The sequence below is a fragment of the Nelusetta ayraudi genome, unplaced genomic scaffold (genome assembly GCF_046127955.1).
Source record: "Nelusetta ayraudi isolate G7.1 ecotype Tasmania unplaced genomic scaffold, CSIRO-AGI_Nayr_v1 ptg000007l, whole genome shotgun sequence".
Lineage (NCBI taxonomy): Eukaryota > Metazoa > Chordata > Actinopteri > Tetraodontiformes > Monacanthidae > Nelusetta > Nelusetta ayraudi.
Genome location: NW_027466057.1, coordinates 5,757,605 through 5,781,520, shown reverse-complemented (window position 1 = coordinate 5,781,520; position 23,916 = coordinate 5,757,605). Strand labels below are relative to the sequence as shown.

The window sequence follows — 23,916 nt, the reverse complement described above, 5'->3', positions numbered from 1 at the left end:
TTTTTCATAAAGGACTGTGATTACTGCCGGGGATAAGGTCACTGTCAGGACAGGTGGTTTAGTGTTTGCCTCATCACCCACAGCCGCAATTACCGAGTCGTTTCGCCGTAACCGCCCCGCCTTCTTATTAATTGGAGACAGGTAACTCTGCCACCGGGGCCATTAAATTGCTCAGACAGCTAAACGTCGCCTGCAGAGTTGTAAAAGCTGAAGAATTATTGGACTGATGAGACTTATGAAGCAAACTGTATAAACTGTCTGTCGGGGTTTATCATCTGCAAATGTACAAAATTAACCTTTGGCTTCAGTGTAGACATGCACAGTAAATACATAATCGGTCACGGGGGGTGAGGAGATGTGGAGGGGGGAAGGGGTGCAGATCCCACTGTATCCCTAACTCATGTTTGCAACACTGTTTAATTCCTAGAGGGGAATTAGCAAAGATTAGGAGTTTTTTGTGCGATGGATATTATGCCCTTGACTCTTTCTTGTCCACTTATACAGTGGAGTCGGAGTCGGACCGCTCCATCAAGCTAAAAGAACGCGCCGGGAGGATTTATCTCCTCCGTGTTCCCGCCGCCGCTTTTTTTTTTTCTGCGTGCCCGCCGTCCTGAATGGAGAGGATTATTGCCTGTAATCGGTTCACGACCCAGCACGTGAGAGCCAGCTGCAGCGTGCTAAAAATCCCATTATCCCCCGTACGCGCCATGCGGCCCAGTGAGCGTTCCTGTGCGGGTGTTCCTGCGGTCGACTTTAAGAGTGCCTGATACAGGATAAACTGCTTAAGGTCTGAAAGAAGTATGTTATAGTGTGGTTGCAGCCGGTAACAACTTCTTGCCGGTTGTTCACAAGGCTCCAAAACCCTTTTTTTCCCCCGGAAAGATTCTTTTCCTCCAGATCTGCCAATTTGGGCTCGAACTGTCCCTCTCTCTCCGTCTTCTTTAGCGCTTCCATATTGACTTGGATATAGATGAAAGGTTAAGAAACACATGTTGGAACGGCTCTAACGCTCCGCTCTGGCCGCTGATTAATCACTCCCCAATGTTCTCACTAGCAGCCTGCGGGCTCGCTTGTTCTGATAGCCCATGTGTGCAGAAGTGCAAATAAATAATCACAGAGGTGTCTCACGCTGGCACGGCTCGGTTAATGGAGCACAGAAGTGGAGCAGAAGCCGTCTCTGCCGTCTTCCGCTCTGCTTGGTTCTCGCACACTCGCACAAATATTTTTTTCTTCGTCGTTTGATCACGGAGATGGAGGAGTTTTGTGTTCACAAGCACCGTGATTCAACAGTTGCATATTTAATAAGCAGCGTCATGTGGCTGTTGCACCAGACGGGAGACTTCAGCAGACAGCCTTCCGTTGGTTCTTCCAAGCTAAGCCGTGGGTGGGATGCCGGGTGAATCACAGTTCAACTTGCGCGCCGAGGAGTGCAAAGTTATTCCAGATTCTCCTCGGGCCTTGGTGGGTGTGCGGGGGGGCGTGTGGCGGCGCTGCAGAGCATACCTGGAAGCGGAGTGGAAATGCGCCGAGAGAGATGAAAGCGGCTGTTAATCCTCGTCAGCGGTGCCAGAGGTGGGGAGGCTGCAGTCTGCAGAGCAGGGAGGAACACATCTTCATTATCATCTGTCGCCCGTCAGCTGAAAAGTGAATTTTCCTCCAACCAATTTTGACGTAATGGCCGGCCATCTCCCGCCTGCTGGCCTTTGCAACCGCAGTTTTCTAAAATGCTCTTATTCTGGAAGCCAGCCGCAGGCAACTGCTACAAATTTTCTTTAACGGACCTTTTGATTTCCAGTGCCGGCATTTCTAATTCTTTCCTCTTAAGGCTTTAAAATTGGCCCTTTATCTTGTTGACTGACAAATAGGTCCCGCTGTGCCGAAGCGCCTTTTCATTGTTCAACTTTTCTTGGCGTAATGTTCCGGCTAGCGAGGGCCACATTAGCAAAATGTGATTTGGAAGAACATAAGAGCAGATATGTTGCCATTAAATTAAACATGAATTTGTAGAAAACTTGCGCCAGGCTTTTTCATCAACCGGGCTGGAGGCGATAAACTGGCGCCATGACCATTTACGGCAGGAGCTGAAATGCTGTTTACACACGAGCAGTTAGCATCAGCATTTAATGTTGCCCTGCAATCAAACAAATTGCTTTTTTCCTCACTTACTTCAACCAACACGGCCAAATAAGTTCAGTTGGTGCCATGCATCTGCAATTATTCAGCAAAGCTGTTTCCATTCCCCCTTAAACTCACGCAACCTTGGGAACTGTTGTTAAAGTGTATGTCTTTTTCAATGGGCAAATGTTCGAAATGTAAATCCAAAAGCATTTATGTAAGCACACCCACTATCTGTGAATAGAATTATGACCCACTTTTACTCTTAAAGTTTCTTTCTCATCCAACCCCTAAACCCTTCTTAAGCCTCCAACTTAGGAAAAGGGCTTTGTGGCTGTTCACTGCAGGGATTGGGAGAGTCGGTGAGTGTGTGTGTCTGTGTGTCTGTGTGTGTGTGTGTGTGTTTGTATGTATGCATGGGTGTGTGTGTGAGACTTGGACCAGATAGCGATGGGAAAGGCATTATTTCACAGGCCGGACGTAAACACAGTGAAAGGCGGATGCTTCTGTCCCCCAAGCAGTTTATGTGACACACACATTGTGCAGCAGTAGCTCAGCCAAAATATTCCCTCCTCCATAATTAAGGGTTTAACCCCGCTGTACTTGCGCTCCTCCCTTTGCTCCGTGCTTTGGGAATAAAGAATCTGTTGGCACGAGGCGCCTCGTCTTGATCTGGTGTCCAAAGACACAGACGATAAATCTGTGCAACGCTGTTCCTTTGATAGCTCCTGTCAAAGGAAAATAAATTTGAAAAAAAAGGGTTGGATGTTGAACAGTGTTAACGCAGGTCTGTTCAAATTTACTGTTGCTTTCAGAACTGTAGCAACAAACCAGGCTTTCTTGAATATTGATGAGGATTTTTCCTTTCTTTTTTTTTGCAAGTGGCACCACCTGTTCCATTTATTCTTGGCCGACTGGGGATTCCCATCTTTGGGAATAAAGAAATTCCAATCTGGCAGTGGCATTACTCCAATAATTTTTTTTTTCTTCCGAGGCAAAAAATGATTTGCCTCCTTATGGACGGTGGCTCCGAGGCACCGAGCCAGGGCAGCCGATTGAACGGAGGAGACTCGCCGTTCCAACACTCTCTTGCTCTCTGTATTTGGAGTTTTCCATTCCTCGTATTCCATCTCAGTGATCTCCAATTTGTTTCTTTTTTCGTCCCCCTCCCATCCCTTTTACTCCGCAGTGCTTTTGTTCCTGTTCACCATGTGCACCGCGTCTCTTTCTTCCTCACCGCGTCGAGTGATCCTCGTTATTCCAGCTCCTCTCCAGAGGATACCCTAATCCCTCGTTTTCCATCTCGGTCCACACACAGAAAAAAAAGAGCGCCGGGCACAGATTTACAGAGCACGTTCGCAGGAGTCAGGATTTGCAGCAAGTTGCAGACGTTTGCTTTCCTATGACAACACTTTGTGTTCACAGATGTTGCATGAATGCATTTGGCCTCACCTAATTGGTCGGGGATTGGTGCAGTACAAGTGTGCATGCAGCCTTGGGGCCGTCAGCAGTCAGCACACCAATGATTCCCTGTTTGGTATCCAAGGGCAGACGCTGCACATGAACAAAAGCCTCGTTCAACACCTTGTCGGAACAAAGAGATTTTCTTAAGGGCCTCGGTCCGGCGTGCTCGGATCGCGCCGGGGAGGGTGCCGCTCGGCCGAGTGGACACGGCGTCCACGGCTCCGTGCTCCAGCTGGGATTCGTTTATCTGTTTCCGAGGATTTATAGGAAGTGTATAAATCTTCGCCTGAAGGTGTGTGGCTACTGTCTGTGAACTGCCGTCGTGAAAAGCGACGCAGGAGAGGGGAGGCTCTGCCCGCGCGCTGCCATTATATAGCAGCTGGAGGAAAAAGAAGAGTCTGGCAGGCTAGAAGGAAAGAGTAATGGGCTGATAAGATTCAAGGCAGCTAAACCAGTTTGTTTCCTCCTTTCAATCTTTTTGTTTCCAAATGAGAGGGAAAATATTTTTGTCAGACTGAAGGAAATGATGTGGATTTCTTTTGATGTCAATCTGAAACTGCAAGATTGGGAAAAAAAACTGAATTGCAGACTCTTCCTGTTTCCTCCTTTTCCCCCCTGCAGCTTCTGCTGTGTGCTCGTCTCTGCTGTTAGTTGTTGTGAGCGATTCAGGCTGAGGGGGAGGAGAGGTGTAAAGAACTAAATGAATGTTTACCCCGTTGGTCCCGTGATTGCAGGGGGACTTTAGAGAGGAGACGGGCTCATCATGAGACTAAACCTCAACGCCACACCGGGAAGGGGAAGGATCAACTTTCTCTCACACTCAACAGCCAGTTCCTCTACCCCCTCCCTTCCCAACGTACCAGATGCAATTTCCCAGGTAGCCTTCTTCTGCATATTTCCAGGAGGCCACCCAACATAACCCCGGCCGCTTCCAGCATGAGACGAAATGCGCAAAATCGTACGTGGATGGCAGCAGACGAAACCTTTTAGATCCAGCCACGCCGGACGACTCTGAGGAAGAAGAGTTTTACGGTCTGGAAGCGTTTGTCTCGTCGTTAATGACCGCCATTCCTGACCTCGCTAGTAAATCTCTGCTGGGTGGGCCCTCTCCCTGCCAGGCGCTGCTGGGCAGAAGATGACATCATCTCCTCTTGTCTGCACAACGGTGTAAATTTCTTGGAGGGTCTCTACTCGCGACCAATGAGAGCCAACGACGAGCAGCAGCGGCGGCGGCGGTGGCGGTGGTGGGGTTACGACCCAAAGTTTGGTGTGTTGTGTCGGCAGCGTGGAGGCCGGGTGCAGCCTCCTTGTTCCTGCGGACAACTTAATGTTTGCCCGTATTCCTCCAACAGTTGGTGCATCCAGATGCGCTCAGACCTTTGGGGCAAAGGGCCGTTTGATCCTGTCAAGGGCAGAAGCGTCAATAAGACACCGTGCGCCGATTTTAGCTGTGGGGAGGTTTTCTATTGATTATCTCATGACTCAAAAAAACATCACACTTCACTCGATAGAGCCGCGCGCATCTCGCCGTCGATCAATCACGACCATCTGCCTATTTTGCATTTTTCAACCCGGTCATGTCTCGGGGTTCGGCGCGCCGCATTCTCCCTGGAAACTCTGGAAATGCCTTTATTTTTTTCAGTCTGGGACTAATGTGAATGTTTCCAGCGGTGAGTCTCCCCAACGCTTTGTGCTGGAGTCATTATTATTGCATAGTGTTGAGACTGGCGAGGGTCTCCTGTATTCCCACTCCCATTCACGAGAAGCTCGGCAGCTCAGCTAATAAGCACCAGCGGCAGCAGCAGCACGAGGAAGCCTCTCTGTGGAAGTGGGGTTGGGGGTGGAGGAGCAACGCTGGCGTGATATCAACGTCGCTGATCTCATCCCTGCGTGAATGACCAGAGCTGCCTGATCTTGTCTGAAAAAAAAAAAAAAAAATCACAAAAACAAAATGTCAAGGATAGCAATTGTGGTCAGCACAGTAATTAGCCGCAGATAAGGGTCTACGTATAGAGCCGCACAGCTGTTTGGATGACACATCCGTGCAAACAACCTAATGGGATGATTCTCGGGGGCAGTGGAATTTTTTCTTGTTAAATGGACAAAGCTTGAAAAATGGGGCTATTGACAGATTGCCAAAGAGAGGCTTTCAAAGCAGCAGGTAAACACAGCTTCTCCACCTCCTCCTCCACCTCCTCCTCCACCTCCTTCTTCTCTTTCACTGTCCCTTCCCTCTGGAGGTAAGGATGAAACGTGGCCGTCCTTTGGAAAAACAAAGGCATCGCATTTCAAACCATCTTTGATTTTACATCTGTCTTCCTTTTGGCTCATTTATACATATACATTACCATTATTATCTCTCCCTGAGGTCTGCTCTGAGGAGACAGTGATGGAGCTGGCCGGCTATCAGCGGCATACCAACTGTGGCTGCTCCGTATTATTGCGTCATTTCGCAAAAAACAGACCGAGGGGAGCCGCAGAGAGAATAATGAGCGGGCCTCGCTATCGGGGAGGCTAATCTCCACATTAGTATTGTCTTACGCCCGCTGACTGTTGCCAGTCAAGACTCAAAAGGGGAGCGAGGCAGGGGAGGCGTCCTGCAGAGGGTCGGCGCTTTTAAAAGATAAAAATCCGTCAGGCGAATTAGTCCTGACACGCCACAGAAAAGCAGAGAGCGAGCGCTGCGGAGAGAGGAGGGAGGTAAAGGTTGCGCGATATATCAAAACGATTTCGGAGGCAAACCGTGGCTACTTTCCAAATAGGTATGCGGTGGCGGGTGTTATTTTTTTTCTCTTTTTCTCTCTCCTTTTTTTTTTTGTTCGCCTCCAAATTTAATCCAGCAGAGTTCATATGCGGGGCACTGTGTCAGGAGGGGAGGCACGCAGAGAGTGCCGGCTGTGTGTTCCGCGCCGAATGCACTTTCATCTGGCAAGTCTCACACCCACTCTGTCTGCCGATATGTTGTAGTAGGCACTCTGCAGCCCCGCCGTCAGCCGTTCAAACACCACAGGCTGGCTGGCTGGCTGGCTGGCTGGTTGGGGTGGGTGGGGGGGTGGGGGGTGGGGGGCGAGAGGGCTTAGCGCTAAATTGGCAGCCCAGGGAATACAGGGCACTCTCACCCCCGCATTCGCCCACTCCCATGCTTTCATTCCCCCTTTTTACCCTTGACCACTGACTGGCTGCACTGGCCGGCATAAATCTACCTTTGTAGGATGTCATCTGTTCATTGTCTGTCCTCTCGCTCTCTCTCACTCTCTCTTTGGCTCTCCGGCGCCCACTCTTAAAAAAAAGAAAAAAAAAACCTCCCTCTCTCTCACTGAGCCGGAGCATCGCTCATTCTGGCAATCCATCTTACTGCTGTTGTGTATATCCTTCCTTATCACCGCGTCACACCCCGTGATTAATAACTCTCCCATTCATCTGGCTAATTACGTCTTTCAGCAAAGACCAAATGGGAAAAAAATCCATACATATATGGATATAATAACAATAATAAAGTGTACACTCGCCATCCACACACAAACACATACATGCACTGTAGGCATACTAACCAAATCTGTTTGAAGTATAGGACCCTAAAAGAAGAGAAGGCTCCTGTTATACATTAAGTATTCATGTGACGTGTGGTGGGGTGCATGTGCTGTGTGTGTGTGTGTGTGTGTGTGTGTGTGTGTGTGTGTGTGTGTGCGAGAGAGAGAGAGAGAGAGAGAGCGTGCACTCGCAAATTGCGCCGCGAGCAGCCAGCGATCGAGCGCTGACACCTCGTCTGGCAGTCGGAGGGAAAAGGGGCTGGGCTGAGGAGAAGGAGAGGAGGGAGGCAGCACGGAAGGAGGGAGCGTGGTTGTGTTTCTGCCTGTGTGTGTGCGTTTGTGTGTGAGTGAGAGAGAGAGAGAGAGAGAGAGAGAGAGAGAGACGGAGCAGGACAGCTGCCAGCAGCATTTCTCCAATCGCAGGAGAAGGACCGAGAGGCGGAACAAGAGTAGGAATTTTCTTCACTCTCTGCCACCGGAGGAAACCTTCCAGCCTTGACCAGGCGTTGCTGCTGCTGCTGTTGCTGCTGCTGCTGTCGCTGCTACCTTTGCTCTTCCTGCAGCTGGGAAAGGCAAAGCAGCGGGAAGCTCCCGGGAGGACCAGGGCACCGGGACCTGCAGTCAGGCGTGCCGAGGTGGGATTAACGAGACGGGAAAGGCGTGCGAAATCCTGCGGAAGGAAGGAATGAATGAATGAGTGAGGAGCAGGAGGCTGCCGGCGGATTTCTGCATCTCTCCCTCTCTCTCCCCGCCCCGAAGTGGAGCTGAACTCTTGAGGAGGAGGCATGGCGAGAAGTTGGAGGCTCTTTAGTGGCGCGTGAAGGCAGGAGTCGCTCCTTTCGACCCCGAACGCCTGGCTTTCAACCTTCTGCTCTGCCCCGCTGTGTGTGAGGAGGTGACGGAGGAGGGGGGGGGGGCTCTTGACCGTCCACGCGCCTCCACCCTGCTCCTCCACCTTGAGTTACTATGACGCCCACTCCTCCTCCTCCTCCTCCTCGTCCTCTGCCACCTCCCCCTTCCCCCCGTTCTCCCTCTTCACCGCGCACACCTCTGTGAAGCCAAGTGGAACCTCGATGATTGCGATCGGAGAGTAAAGAGTCGCCGGCCGCCCCGCCTCGCCGTGTCGCCTCGCCCGGCGACCGAGTAATGGAGAGCAGCGACGGTAGAGACATGCACCGCAAAGTTCAGCTCCATCCCTCGCTCTCGCCCTCGCCCGTTTTCTGACCGGAAGCGCAAAACCCGAGAATGGATTGGAAAGAGTTGTAAGTACAAACTTGTGGAACGGGCTACTGATCTTTTTGCGCAGGAAGTGAACAGGTGGACAAGCTGTTGTCGGAGAGGAAATCCGAACCTCCTCCTCTCTGGTCTCGCGCCGGCTGATTATACAGTCGGGTGAGGCCAAAGGGAGAGGAAAGGGGAGGCGCAGTGTGAGGGGATTGTGACAAGCTATTAATTTTCTTGCCGTGCGCATGCAAAGATGAAACAGCAGCCTCATCCTTTTCTCTCTCTCTCTGTCTTTCCTCGACGAGCACGTGCTCTAATGCGCGGCATCGATCGTGGGCTTCTCGAGGTTTTGGAGTTCAGCTCCGGGGTTTTGGACCAGGCGGCTCTGCACCAGCTTTCGTTCGCGCCTACCTTGTGGTGGCCTGAGCCTGAGGGTTGTTTTAAGAGGCAGATTGAGTGAGGAAGGGACAGACAGGGACAGAGAGAGAGAGAGAGAGGGAGAGAGAGAAAGACAGAACACATTTATCTTGAATTCATGCGCTGTGGATACCTCTCATAAATGCGCACACGCACACACTTACTGCTGCCACACAGCCACATGTGCTCTGCTGTACTTTTTCCTTTCCCCCCCTCCGTCTGACATTCATCTCACCCCCCTCCCCATCTTTTTTTTTTTTTTTTTGCAGTCACGCGATCCATCTCGCATGCTATCACACATAGGCAGCTCCCCGGGGAGAGCCTTCTCCTGTTGCCTTCTTGCTTGCAATAATTATTCCATCAGCCGCCAGTGTGTTCCCCTGATTGTGCTCTTGGGCTGTCGCTGCAGGGGGGCGTACAGTGGAGAGGGGAGGGGGGATTCGGGTGGTGGGGAGGAGGTTGTCACTGGTGGAACAGCAGGGGGAGGGAAAAGGCAGGGGTGGAGGGTTGGGTTGGGAGGTGTAGCCCACCCAGCCCCTGTCCGGTGGAAACCCAGAGCAGGACTAATGAGCTTCTCGCTGGCCCATTAGGAAAACTGCTGCTCACCAGGCCTCTCGTGGCTCTTCTCTTTCAAGCTCTCAGTCCCTCCTCCTTCTTTTTCTCCCTTCCACTCTGCCCCCTCCTGCTGCTCCTCGTGGAAAAAAAAAAACCCTTGCTCGGCACATTTCTCCTCTTTTAATCTCTCACTCCCAGCCGTCTTTCATTGCCCGTGTCACTCCCCACCCTCTCTCTCTTCACGTACAACAGCCACCTCTTTGTCTCGGCTGCCTTTTTGCGCTGAGCGAAACCCGCTTGTGGCGCATTTGAGATTCCCTCCAAGTGGTGAAATATTGCTTTTCTTCCCCTGACCTTGAATTTCCATTCTAGGTACAGTGTGAGCTGATCTAGGGCGACGCCACACCGGGCAACTCTCAGAGTCTGGCTGGATTCCATGCAGGCTGTGCAGAGATAGAGATTTTTTTTTTTTCCTTTCCCTCCGAGCTGCCGGAATTCAGGCCAAATGGTGTCCGCGTGCCTGATTCTGTTGGTCCTGCCACCATTGGTGCCAATCAATGGGAGCTTGAGGAGCCAATGGAAAGGAGGAGCACAAAATAAGAAGGCAGTCCAGCAGACATGCAGTCGCCTTAGCGCCGCTGATCAGTTGATTATGTCTCCTTAAGCAAGCCAGACAGAAATAATTCTGTTACAGTCGGCATGGCTGCTATGTTGTTGTGGATCATTGGCTAAAATGCGGGTTTATCAGTTCTTGTTCTGGATTAATTTTGGAGCGGTGTTCCTCGAATAGAATATCGTTGATGCAGCCTGATGATGAGGTCATTCGGGGGAAAAAAAAAAAGCATTAGTTGCCTTTAAAAACTGACTGGTGTGATGCAGTTGTTCAGTTACGCACGTGGCCAACCATCACTAAAGATGTATAAATGCATGCCTAATCTACATTATGGAAAATGAACAGGCTTAAAGGATAAACAGACTTTCCTCTCTGATGTAAATGCTTCACTCCAGGCACGCAGTGCACCAACTTCTCTCCAGCTTTCACTCTACTAATGGATGAACGTGCGTGCGACCATGTTGCGTCGCTCAAGTGAAGAGATAGCTGCAACCGTATACGGTTGTCACCATTTCCCCTTGATGCCGTGTTTGTGACAACAACTTTGAGTTTGATCAAACTCGTGTGTGCGAGGGCAGCTTTCCTGTAGTGTCTGACTGCACGACTCTGGGTGTGGAAGCAGAGGGCTGAACCGTTATGTTTGTTGATGTTTTTACAGCGGTAGTTGGTCGTAACAATAGAACAATGTGCGATGCCTGAAATCTTGAAAGGGCCTGTTGACCTTCATGTGAAAAGGCTTTGTAGCATTAAAAAAGGTCACTTATAATCAATATGCTTTGGCAAGAAGACAACATCATTAGAGAGTAAAAAAAATACTTTACCCATGTAGGAACTTATGCAGTGGTTGTGCTTCAGTCTGAAGACGTTTGTTTTCTATTTCCAGGGCAGCTCAGAAGCTCAACCTGTCCTCCAAGAGGAAAAAGCACCAGCCCACACTGCTCCACCCACAGGAGCCGTCTATTTACCCCACCAACTTCAGCGGCATCCTGCAGGTGTCCCCGCCCGCCGCCCCGCCATGCCTGCTCCGGGCCGTGTCCAAAGTGAAAGAGAACCCAGGGATGGGAAAGGTAAGAACACACCTGCTGTCATCGGGTGGCGTTAATTTAAAGGCTCTATTTCATTCAGATCTCTGTTTTATATCCCTAAATCCTGTGGGGGCAGCGTCCCACTACAAAGAGCTCCAGAAAACCTCATACCTGGCCCTCTGTTTACAGCCTCCTGCTAAAACTGATCTCGCTGCTGGAACTTCTCCATGTTTGCAAGGGGTAAAAAACTCAGAAGGTGCAACAAACACACAGCACTGACAAGCTACCAGGGTGAACTTCTAGAACGTAGTGCACTCTCAAGAAGTGGAGCAAGCAAAAGATGCAAAAGACAAACTTCTGCAGAGTTTACTGGGCCGTGGATTACTACGGGCTTAATGCCATGCAAGTCTATGGGGTCAAAAGTCAACTTAGTCCTAGAGACATGGGGCCACTTGCAGGTTCATCGGGATCCCTCAAGACACAGCCACGTCAAATTTGGGGCTTCTAGCCCATGAGGAACCTGAAACCTAACCTTAATTCCAGCCTTATTGCTAACCCTAATGCCATGCAAGTCTATGATGGGGTAAAAAGTCAACTTAGTCAAATTTGGGTCTTCTAGCCCCCAAATGAAAAAAAATTCTTCCTCCAAGGTGGGGCGTGACAGAGAAAGTTTGAGAACCACTGCTATAGGGGGGAAAAAAAACTTGCATAGTGATTTTTTTTTTGTGCGGGATTACTTTCAGCCTCGACTTGAAGTGGACAATGCCAGTTCTCGGTCCAGCCCTCACAGATGTGGCCAGATAAGCTCCCTGGAATTCCGAACCTGGGAGAGGAGCATTCCACCTTCTGTACACAGCGAGCGAGCGAAGGCTGTAATTCACAAATCTGCGGTCACATTAGCCACCGGATGTCCCGCTGCGTTTTCGGTGCGGCGGAGCGGTGATGAAAGTCGGGCACGGCGGCAATCAGGACGGTCATTAAACAAAGCTGTATAAACACGTCGCTCTTCCTCTGTGGTTTATTGGGTATTGTTTGTCTGAGCTAGCGTCCTGTATTTATGAAGCAGCAGAAGAGCCCACCCCCCATCAGAACAATATCAGATCCCACCTGTTTCGGAAGCGCTCGCTTGAGCTGCCAGGTATCCAGACGGTCGACACCACAGCATCACTGTGAATATGCTGTGCAAGAAGTAGAAATACAGATTTTAGAATTGTTCAAGATGGCCAGCCGGATTTGTCCTGCCTGTGTGTGTGTGATTGTATAATTGCCCACATTTTGCAAATTCACTGTGCAAGAAGTTAATACAGGGAAGTGTCTCCAACCTGTCAAACTTACCAGAAATGAGAAAAGCTAATCCTTTGTTTTATTTGCTCGATCCACTTATCAGAAAGTGTGTGAAAAAAAAAAAAAAAACGTTATTCTTTCCATTTTCTGAGGCTGGAGATTCATTTTGGGTTTTTTGGGGGTGATTATTAATACAGCGCTGCTCCATTGAAGTCCGGGATGAGAAATAAAGATCCATTAACCAGTGGAATGTTAAGCCCTTTAATTTGACACAGAGACTGTCGGAGTGAATGTCCTCTCCTCGTCACACCAAATGCGGCTCCCTCCTACGTTTACACTTTTGACCCGCGACACAATTCTTTCAGTCATAGACAGTTTAGTAGATGGAGGAATGCCGTGCCACGCTAATGGGCTTTCGCCGAGCATCAAGGGACATGGAAACAGGGGCCATTAGCGCCGAGGCCCGAGGTGTGAAAACAGTGCGGCCGATCCCCTCTGTAGCCTGCAGTGTCTGACTGCCGCCAACGTAAACAGAACTGGAGACACTCGCTCGCCCGCCTGGTAGCCTCCGTCTGTCTGTCTGTCTGTCTGCCTGCCTGCCTGCCTGCCTGCCTGCTTAATGGAGACTCGTATGTACGAGCACGACCACTTTTAAATGTCACGGCAAGTGCAATTTACTCGACACATGCACATGTCAGTCACAGTAAGAGCCCCCCTGTGGAGTATAAAGGGAGTTTACACTAGCCCCACCACAAACCCCCCCCACCACCCCAGCCGGAATCTGAGAAGTATTCGCTCATTGAAAGAAAGGGACTTTCTAGTGACATTGTTCCAGACGACTGGAGCCCTGGCTTTGCAGCAGTATTTATATATTAGTGTGAGGGAGAATGGGCCTTTTGTGAAGCTGGGTAGAGGACTGAGACCAACACAGCTGTGTTCTCCAGTAGGGAAAGAGACTTTGTTAGCGATAGCGTTTGTACGTTTTATAGGCATTTTTAAAAGAGGTTTTGAAATGAAAGCTCAGGATTGACTCCTCCTGTACACTACCAGTCAAACGTTTGGACACACCTTCTCATACATTTTTTTTTTCTTTACAACTTTCTACAGCAAAGAAAAACATGTGAAATAACTCTATTAGAGGAAGACTATTTAAATATAAAACATGTTTGTTATTTTACACTTTCATTGTTTCCTACATAATTCCGTGTGTGTTCACACGTAGTTTTGACGCCTTCAGTGGGAATCTGCAATGTCAACAGTCATGAGAATGAAAGAAAAGACATTAAATTCATAGGGTGTGTCAAACCTTTGACTGGTAGTGTATATGCCAAATGTAGGTTGGATTCTGTGGATGTGATACCAGGCTGATCACTGAACACTCGGCTATACATACCCCACAAGTCGGTTGTGTATTTCTGATGGCCACATTGTGATGACGGTATAGCACGGAGCCCAAATAGAAAGTGATTTTAAGTATGCGTGTCATATAGTCAATACAATGGTCACGTCATAGCTGTGTACAAACATAACCGCCACAACCGGCCGCAGTTGTGAGTTTGTTGTCGGGGCGAGGTTGACTTCACTCCCGTAACCGCAGCAGCTGTGCCAGACACGAGGGGGGCTTGTCGGAGCGGCGACAAAAAAAAAACAACGCCTTCATCAGGCGGCCTTCGTCTTATTTAGCTTAGGACGCACGCAGGCACGGTGACCTGAAGAATGTGCCGGGGGCTTCGCAGGCTTGCTACGGGAATCTCAGGTCCTAGAATACTTTTTTTTGTTGTTGCTTAAATGCGGTGCAGGCATTTTTCCCAGGCCACGGCTAAAAGACACAAGAGGACGAGGAGGAGGAGGAAGAGTGAGTGGGTGGGATAAGAGGTGGGCCATATGCTCCTGCACTCCCGTGCCGCTGAGCTGCTCTCGGTCCAGAAAGACAAGCTCCCCGGAGAGATAATCCCCCTCGGCAGGGGGCTTCAAACACATTCGTTTCCGCTATTTTCCGCCGTAACTTTCAACACACGCCTCGCCGCCTTTCACCTAGAAAATGTGTTGACCCGCCGGCTTCCCAGGCTAATGTAAAAAAAAAAAAAAAAAAAAGCCGCTCATCTGCGCTCCCAGTTTGGGTTTCTGTTCACAATGTGCAATGGATGTTAAGCTTAAACTCCACGTCTCCCTCCAGTCTGCTGAGCCAGAAAAAAATCATTCATGCATCTCCACTGCTGAGTCCAGCTGCACAGTTTTCATATTTCTCTGCCTCACTAATCCTCCGCCCGCCCCTCTATTTTTTGCCCATCTGTCTCACTTTGTGGCATCCAGGTGAAAGTGATGATGCGCATCTGTCCGTCCCTGGGTGCCGCCGACTCCTCCGAGTCTCAGTCTTTCCTGAAGGTGGACAGCAGGAAGAAGCAGCTGACCCTCTATGACCCAGCGTCCAGCCCACACTCCGGCTCGGGACACAGGAGATCAGCCACGGTGGCTGTCCCGAAGATATTCGCCTTCGATGCTGTTTTTACCCAGGACGCCTCACAAGTAAGGTCCACTTTGTCGCGGCGTATCGCGCTTGTGTTGGTGGGAACTCAGCTTCTCAAGGGCGAAATGACTGTCTTCATACTGTCGGGGTGTGGCCGGGGCTTAGAGGGGGGAAAAAGAAAATGCCTTTCTTGGGTCAGAGGGCATTCTTACCAGCGTGGAGCCTAACAGCTGGGACTTTTAAGCCCTCTGGAGAATTACTTGAATCCACTCCAGTTATATCTCACCTCTCTTTTCATTGGACAGCTATATCTAACCTCAGACCTCTGCCACCACCCAGCCGACATACCCAGCCAGATCAAACGCAAAGGTCACGTACATGTTTACGATTTGGCAAGTTGGCGGTGGGAGGAGGGAAGGGGGCGGCAAGGGCAGTTTCGCTTTTCCCACCGACCTAAATTAAACATCTTTTAATGGAATATCCCGCCGCTTAGCCTCGCGCTGAGAAATATCGTGGATATCTCAGGCCAAGTGTTTTCGCTTTGCATTTTCCCCCCGGTGGAACAGAAAAGCTGAAGTAGCCAGGAAGGCAGAAAAGACCATCATCGCTGGTGTCGGCTCGGTGTTGGATCGTACCACCTGCGTTGCGCAAGTCAGCCGCCGTCTAAATGTTGATGCTAGAATGCACCGCTGGGTATAGCGCTGCTGGTGGCTAACGGCAGCAGCGAGCGGGTTTCTGCTGCGTGCGGCTCTTGTTTGCCGTGTGATGTATGAGCCGAGGCCGCCGCCGCCGCCACTGCAGAAACCCCTTGGCCCCGAGGAGCCGTGCTGAAACAGATTACAAAACTGAGCCATGCTTTGCGGCTCCACCAACACACATAAACACAAAGGCTCCTGGGCAGTGAAGGAAGAAAAAAAGAAGAAGAACAAAACAAAACAAACCTATGGTGATTCGGTGCGAGGGATGTCAAGCAACAGTTTACTTTACACCGTAACCTTTTGGTCCTGCTGATGGTGATCGCAGCAGCGTGGTAAACCATGTGCTTCTTTGTGTGTTTTGTTGTTTGTTTTTGCAGGCTGAGGTGTGCTCAGGGACGGTAGCGGAGGTCATCCAGTCAGTGGTGAACGGCGCAGACGGCTGCATCTTCTGCTTCGGCCAGGCCAACCTCGGTAAGAGAAGGGGAAACTCACAGCTTCTTTGTCTTTGACACAATTGGTTCAGTTCGGCACGCCCGGGTGAGTTGAGGAATGGGAGGTTGGAGTCTGGGTTAGAGCTGTGGAGTGAAATTTTGCATGCAGGCTTCGAGGCTTAGTGTGTAATTAAAATGGTGGTAATTGTTCTGGCCGGCTCTCTGCGGGTGAAGGGTTCGCTCTCCCTGCGCCGCTGTTTCTGCTACCTGTAATTGTAATTATCCACAGAATGAGTGCCTCTGCAATGGCTTCTTGTGTTCCTCCTTTACTCACCGTGTGCTGGAAATTACCTATAAAGTACCATGTCAAGCTGTCTTTGATTTTTTTTTTTTTCCCTCAGCGGTTGTTGAACACAGCAACCGCTACTGCGCGGACCAACTTGTAGCACGTAGCTGCCATCTTCCTTTAATTTCTCAACCCTCTTCTTTCTTTTCGTGCACCATAAGGCAAGACATACACCATGATTGGCAGAGACAGCAGCACGCAGAGCCTGGGCATCGTGCCCTGTGCCATTTCCTGGCTCTTCAAGCTCATCAACGAGCGCAAAGAGAAGACGGGGACCCGCTTCTCCGTCCGAGTGTCGGCGGTGGAAATCTTCGGGAAGGACGAGGAGCTGAAGGACCTGCTGTCAGAGGTCTCAACGGGAAGCCTGCAGGAAGGCCAGTCCCCGGGCATCCACCTGAGAGAGGATCCCATCTGTGGAACTCAGGTACGGAGCGTTGCGACTGGCTCCGACTCTTTCTTTGTTCCCCGATCCTTTCATTCTTTCTGTGGGTTATGCAGTATTAGTCAGCCAGGGTATTGATTTTCTTCTGACTATGATCTACCTCTTCCTCTCACAAAGACTTTTCCTAGAGAGCGTATGTGTGTTTTTTTATATATATATATCTCCCAGGATTTCCCAGTAAGCCGCGGTCCAGCTCACCCGCCTCTAAAATCCATGCTTTATTTTTCCACCAAACCCATCTGTGGTATTGACGCCTTTCTTCCTACCTCTCTATTGACTCCCCTGTCACCATGCATCAGCATCTATTACCTGTGCGTTAGCGCTTGCCCGCTGCGGCGCAGCTGAAGCGTTATTGGGGGGGGGATGGGAAGACTGGCTGTTTGATGGCGCTCACAGGTGTTGCTGTCAGATGTTGTTTTTTGGGGGGGATCTGCGTGGACTCCGACTTCAAAGGTTGTGCATTTCTCTGAAGCCCCTTTGCGTTCTTCCTCTAAGCAGCCACATGTGGGCCCTTCTTCCTCACGGCCCCGCCTTTGCATTCCTCCCTACCTCGTTTCCCCTGCAGTCTCTCCGCCGCCCACTGCCGCGATCATCACATCCATGTTCAGAGAAGTGCCCTGTGCCTCCTGCTCTGCCATTACCGCTCCTAATCCTCCTCCCTTCGTGTGCATTTCTGCTGTTTTAATTGCCCCAGAGACCCAATCTAATGGGCAGGAATTGCGTGCCTGGGTCCAATTAGCTGCCTCCCCTCTTCTCTGGGTGTCCTCTCTTTTCTAGTATCCTTTTCACATCTGTCCTCTTTCCCCGTCTCTTTATGGTCTCCTTTGCTCGCCCTAACCCGGTTCTCTCTCTGTGCTCCTCCTCCTCCTCTTCCTCCACGGCAGCTCCAGAACCAGAGTGAGCTGCGCGCCCCAACGGCGGAGAAAGCCGCCTTCTTCCTGGACGCGGCCATTGCTGCGCGCAGCACAAGCAGGCCCGACGTGGATGAGGACGAGCGGCGCAACTCGCACATGTTGTTCACGCTGCACATCTACCAGTATCGGATGGAGAAGAGCGGGAAGGGAGGAAGTTAGTATCAAGACATCATTCATAAACGTGCGACATTGTCTAGTATTGTTTTGCAAGGACTCCATTATAAACCAACTCCAAGATTGCCAGAAAACTAGGACTTTTTTCCTTTGCTATTTTGCATCTGGGAGGATGACACTGGGAGAGTAATATATGTTTCGCCAGGCCATTTGGTCTAAAACCAGTGGTGCCTCATGGTTTCCATGAGCTGCACATCTGGAGCGGATTTGAATCACCTCAGCTTGGGAATGTTACTCATAAATAAATCAACCTGCTCCGACAATCACCCTCCTTGTCTTTCCGCTCTCTGGTCTAAATGCCATGTGTGTCAGGAGTTGTCTTACGAGAAGGAGTGTCTGTGCGGCGCTCACCTGGTATCACCCATGTCATTGGCACAGTGTCAGGCGGAAGGAGCAGGCTGCACCTCATTGACCTGGGGAGCTGCGAGAAGGTGCTGAGTAAAAGCAGGGACGGGGGCGGAGGCCTTTGCCTGTCTCTGAACGCGCTGGGGAATGTCATCATGGCTTTAGCAAACGGCGCTAAACACGTACCGTACAGGTAAGAATTTTTCCATTCACCTATCAAAAAAGGAAATACTCATGCTGGAGTCATTCCTCTGGAAGCTCTGGCAGTTCAAAATATATATATATTTTTTTCTTTTTGTATTTTTTTTCATGCACCAAAGTGGCATTTGAAAGTCCACCATGACCTTTGCTGATAACAATGTTAAATCTGCTCTGCAGGGACAGCAAACTGACGATGCTTTTGAGGGAGTCTCTGGGCAACATCAACTGCAGAACGACCATGATCACCCACATCTCTGACTCGCCAGCCGACTACGCAGAGTCACTCACCACTATCCAGCTTGCATCTCGCATCCACCGCATGAGAAAGAAAAAGTCTAAGGTGCAACAATTAGTCTTTCACATCATTACTTTTTACAAAGTGATGTACAGGAATGCAGTGACAGCAGTGAGCTATATATTTTGCAGTTTAACAGTGAGGATGTAGATGGACTTGGATGGCTACTGTACGCTATATGAATGCCAAACTTTGATTACATTTTCATCATTTCATGTAGTCCTTATTTTTCCCTGCTATTAATTTTTAGTCATTAGTCAAATTAATGTATGAATGAATTTGCTGATGAATAATTATTAGCGCAGTGACACAAAGTTATTTTTCCTTGTCACCTTAACACGTAATCACGTGCTCAATAAGTCTGTAATGCCCCCTGGATTAGGGAAATATGTGCGTCAGATAATGAGGAGGACTGACAGCATGTATTTCTTTGCTATTGGTCCCAGCAATGATTAGTATGCAGTTCACATATAGCAATTCATAACATTGACATCCATTGCTTTGTGTATATTGATGTGCACTTTTAACCCTTGGATAAATATCGACTGGTGGTTTGAGAGGAATTAGTATATCTCCTATGATTGATGTCAGCGTTGCAATATTTGATCATAAAACTGTCATGGATTATATATAATAAGTACAATCTTGCAGAATGTAGAATCACATTACTGTCTTCTCATAATGATATTGTGTTTCAACTACTGTGACTTTGCTTTGCAGTATGCGTCCAGTTCATCTGGAGGAGAGAGTTCCTGTGAGGAAGGGAGGATCCGCCGGCCACCCCACCTCAGGCCTTTTCACCCGCGGACAGTAGCCCTGGACCCAGACCTGCCTCAAATGCTCAGCGACCCGGACTACTCCTCCAGTAGTGAACAGTCTTGTGACACTGTCATTTACGTGGGCCCCGGTGGGACTGCGATATCTGACAGGGAGCTGAGTGACAATGAAGGCCCGCCTGCTTTTGTTCCAATCATCCCCTCTTTAACCAGGAAACGGGCCACAAAAGAAGGTCCTATGGACAAGGACCAGTTCTTCAAATGCAACACATTTGCTGAGCTGCAGGAGAGACTGGAATGTATCGATGGCAGTGAGGAGCCTACTGCCTTTGTTGGAGAGGGCAAGCGAACCCAAGCTAGCCCAAAGACGGACAAATCTAAGGAGAGCCAAGACTCCGTTTCACCAAAGACTGTAGCAAACAATTCTTGCACCCAAGAGGGCATCTCTGCCGGGCAGTCACCTAAACATGTTGTCACACAACCATCATGCAGCCCCACCATTAAATCTAAACCGGACAGTCCCAAGATACAATGCGCACCTTTGCAGGCACCAGACAGTGTTCAAAATGTGTGCAGAACAAGTGCAGATGGTGAGAAAGCATTGGTTTTAGAGAGAGGAGACAACGTGAACAAGACCAACTCTGAACCTGTGGTGAGGGAGAAAGTCTATTCAAGCAAGAAATCTTTGCCAAAACCAGCCCCACCTCCTTCGCAGCTGAGAGACTCCAACAAGGAAAATGCTGACAATGAAGAAAGATCCAGCACCAGAATGCCCCCTGTAGGAATGAGTCACCAGTCTGTGAAAAGGAGGGATCTTTACACTTCTCCTGTGTTCAGAGCACCTGTAGAGATGTGCCAAGTGCGCTCTACCCTGAGAGAAAGATGTCTGGATCGGGACATTCTCCGAGCAACGGTCACTTTGCAGCAGCCTGTGGAGCTAAATGGAGAGGATGAACTGGTGTTCACTGTGGTGGAGGAGCTGTCCATTGGCAGCATTATAGAGGAAGGTCGGCCGTCCAGCATTATCAGCTTTAACAGTGACTGCTCCCTTCAGGCCTTGGCCTCTGGCTCTCGACCTGTCAGCATCATCAGCAGCATCAATGACGAATATGATGCTTATACGTCAGCCATGGGAGGTTCGGAAGTGAACATCGCAGTGGTCGCACCGCTCCAGGATGGCGCGATGGAGTCTACAGAAAGCAGGGGTTCATCGATCAGCTCGTGGCTAAGTGAGGTTAGCGTCTGCACCCTGGAGAGTGAAGGGACTCAATCTGCAGATGTCTTCCTCCCGCAGGCCAAACACGTGGGTCCAGAGGCCACCTTTTTCTTCAATTCCATGGACATTTTTCACTGTGTACCCTCTCCGAGAGATGCAAAGAACTCTTTAAATGACAGTGGATTTAGCTTTTCAGAAGTTGACAGCGATAGTGCCGCCTCAAGCAAACTTTCTCTGACAAAACTGCCTGCATCTCCAGAATCAGCCAAAGGATCCCTCAGATTTGCGTCTAAGATAACTAAAGCTCACTCGCTTAGCTCCTCACAACTTCCACAGGGCCCCTCCATAGTTCATTCTAGTCTTCCTAGGAAGATTAAACCTACCTCATCCATCTCGCATAGTAGCAGCAGTAGCAGCAGCACCGGTAGAGAGCCAGCAAGGCTGGAGGCTAAGCAGGAGGATCCTTGGCAGCGCAGTGATAACCACTCGGAACCTCAGTTTTCTGACTCTAACAGCACCAGCAAGTTTCTCCGAAACCCCCCCAGCGGCATACCATCTTGCAAGACATCCAACGTTTGCAACAGTGTCCCTCGCCCGCCCAAGGGTCAGAGCTCTACCTCATCCCAGAGGGTGGTCGATGGCTGTGAGAAATCAGCTAGTAAGAACCCACCCAGCAAGATGCCTCAGCTCAGACGAGGTGCCACCACCCTGGGAACGGTGCCTGTCATCCATTCCTCCACGGACTACAAGGGAGCCCAAGACATCATTTCTTCGACCACAAGCCTTAAATTTTCCTCTCTGGGAAAAAACAATAAGGCCAACTTTCAGAAAGCGAGCAACCATCTGAAGCCTGGGTGCACCTCACCTCCTCCACCGCCAGTGAGAAAGTCCAGTCTTGACCACAAGACTAAAATCCTATTGCCCCAAAGTGCCTTAAAGTCAGCCTATGGGGAGACAGGAAAGACCTCGGGATCGAGGTCAGCTGTGTCTGAGGATGAACTTGAGGTACGTCCCAGAGCAGATTCCACCAATTTCAAAACCTCCAGCCTCAACATAGCCAAAGTTACCTCCAGCCTAAAGGGCAGAGGACCGAAAGGAGCTTCTGGGCAGCATTATGGAAGTCAAATGTCCCTTGAAAGGTGTGACAGCCTGTCTTTATCAGGTTCCAGACATGCACTTAGCAGAGAGAATAGTGGGGCGAGTCTTGGGAGCAGCAGTGGAAAGTCCAGCAAATCTATTCCAAGATTTGGTATTCCCAATTCATCCAGTTCTCCAATAGCTACCTGCCCATCATCCCTAAGTGGTGGAACTCTCAGCAAAACCGGTCAGGTAAAATCTGCGGTGAATCCCCGAGCTTTGGGAACTGTCAGTGGCAGTAAGGCACGTTCGCTGTCAACCAACAACTCCAAGGGGCTTAGCTCTTCCACCAAATCTTTGGCAGCCCCTGTGACCAGAACTACAAATGCGAACCTTCCTCCATCGGGACGGACGTCAGCTCCCCGAGCTCCTGCGGCTGTCAGCAGCAAGCCTGGAAGAGGAACTATTATGGGAACGAAACAGGCCATGAGGGCCGCCAACAGCCGTGTGAGCGAACTGGCAACAGGAAACATGTCAGGCAAACACATGAGGGGTTCAGGAGACTCAGACAGCGGGAATGACAGTGGGGTGAACGTGAGTGATGACAAATCCCCCATAGCCATGCTTCCCTCGCCGTACAGCAAAATTACAGCACCCAGGCGGCCTCAGCGCTACAGCAGCGGCCACGGCAGCGACAACAGTAGTGTTTTGAGTGGTGAACTGCCCCCAGCTATGGGCCGCACAGCTCTCTTCTACCACAGCGGCGGCAGTAGTGGATATGAAAGCATGATCCGTGACAGTGAAGCCACAGGCAGCGCGTCTTCTGCACACGATTCCATGAGTGAGAGTGGAATGTCGTCTTCTGGCAGAACAAGAAGCTCCAAGTTTCCTAAAAAGAGAGCAAACGGTGAGTAATAGATACGATTAGTGAGGTTGATTTTGTTTACATGCAGGGTTTGGTAAAAAACAAAAAAAATTGTAGCATTAAAAGCGTATAGAAAGAAGAATAACTCATGCGAGGACACAAATATAGCATCATGAAAACACAGCTGTGTGCTTCTGATTACTATTTTTACTTAGACTCTCCAATGGACAATAATGCATTTCACTAACTGGTGCCTGTCCACCAAATCTATGGCTTTGCAGCCTTCCAGAGGAGACGGCTTATCCCAGCGCCGCTGCCAGATACCTCCTCCCTGGGGAAAAAGGCAAGCGCTGCAGGCCAGTGGGTGGACTTGCCACCGATGTCAGGACCGTTGAAGGAGCCTTTTGAGATCAAGGTGTATGAGATCGATGATGTGGAACGGCTCCAGAGGCGGCGTCAGGAGGAAACGACAGAGGTGAGCACAAGGCCACTTGCAGTTTGTTTTGAGTGGTGCTTCATTTTGCCGCGCTCGTCTTGGATAACTCAATGACAAGGTCAAGGTCTTCTCAATCCCGCCCGCTAAGCCTCGGCAAATTTTGCATGGGCAGCGCATGATGTGATAAACACTGAAGTCGTGCCACATCCACTTGCCTTGTGGGAATGTCTCAGCGCACGTCTTCCCAGTTGCTTTTTAAAGAACAAGACGGGAATAATGTGTCTCAGACGTCTGACCTTCAGCCAGCCAGCTCAGTGGCAAATCCCCAAGTTGAAATGTCTGTAGTCAGATTTCTTGAGCTTGGTATTTTGGCAGCAATCCTCTGGAATGTCAAGAGTTCAGGAGGCAATTACTGACGAGGGTTAATTGGTTTGGATGTGAGCGATGGTTTGGCTTACTGCTGAGGGTGGTGGTGATGATGAAAAAGATGATATGATGAGAAGACTGGTCTGGAGCGTTATGCCAGGGCACTTGCGCAAGCCCAAATCAACTCTCTCGCTCTCATTACCGAACCACCTGATTACGTTTGTAGTAGATTCCTCCTCTGTGGATCATTAACTGCTCTCGAAAGTTCAGCTCAGACAGATGGGGATTTGTTAAGAGAAGCTATTAAATCAGCTAGATTGCTATTTGATTCACTTTCATTTGGGAAAGGAAATCTCCCCCAGCCAAGACTGTCTGAAGAGATTGCTCATCTCTATGTCACTCTAGTATTTCCCAATTAGTAATGGCATCTAATGCATGCACATTATCATCAACAGCTTGTGTGTCGGACCAATCTGTTGATGCAATATATTCTATTATTTTAGGAATCTGTTGTGTTAAACATGCCATGCTAACTTCTTCTGCCTTTTCACATTTTCTCTTCAGCAGCCATTCCAGGATGTTGATAAGGTGAGCTATTTCCTTAAAGATTGATAATCAGCAGAGTTTTACTGAAATAGAG

The 23,916-nt window shown here is 49.7% G+C and overlaps 1 protein-coding gene across 6 annotated transcripts in view; it reads left to right on the top strand.

Moving 5' to 3' along the window:
* Window positions 1-23,916, top strand: part of kif26ab (kinesin family member 26Ab) — a 70,133-nt gene that overhangs the window by 43,773 nt on the left and 2,444 nt on the right. For 4 of the 6 annotated variants that reach the window (XM_076018140.1, XM_076018138.1, XM_076018141.1 and 1 more), the window contains 10 exons: window positions 10,802-10,985; window positions 14,541-14,753; window positions 15,770-15,863; window positions 16,331-16,593; window positions 17,496-17,679; window positions 18,078-18,237; window positions 18,423-18,585; window positions 19,261-22,516; window positions 22,756-22,949; window positions 23,841-23,864. In XM_076018140.1, coding sequence (XP_075874255.1) covers window positions 10,802-10,985; window positions 14,541-14,753; window positions 15,770-15,863; window positions 16,331-16,593; window positions 17,496-17,679; window positions 18,078-18,237; window positions 18,423-18,585; window positions 19,261-22,516; window positions 22,756-22,949; window positions 23,841-23,864 — 4,735 coding nt within the window. Of the gene's footprint in view, window positions 1-7,462; window positions 8,372-10,801; window positions 10,986-14,540; window positions 14,754-15,769; window positions 15,864-16,330; window positions 16,594-17,495; window positions 17,680-18,077; window positions 18,238-18,422; window positions 18,586-19,260; window positions 22,517-22,755; window positions 22,950-23,840; window positions 23,865-23,916 lie in introns of those variants that run through there. The other 2 variants (XM_076018143.1, XM_076018139.1) reach the window with 2 other exon arrangements.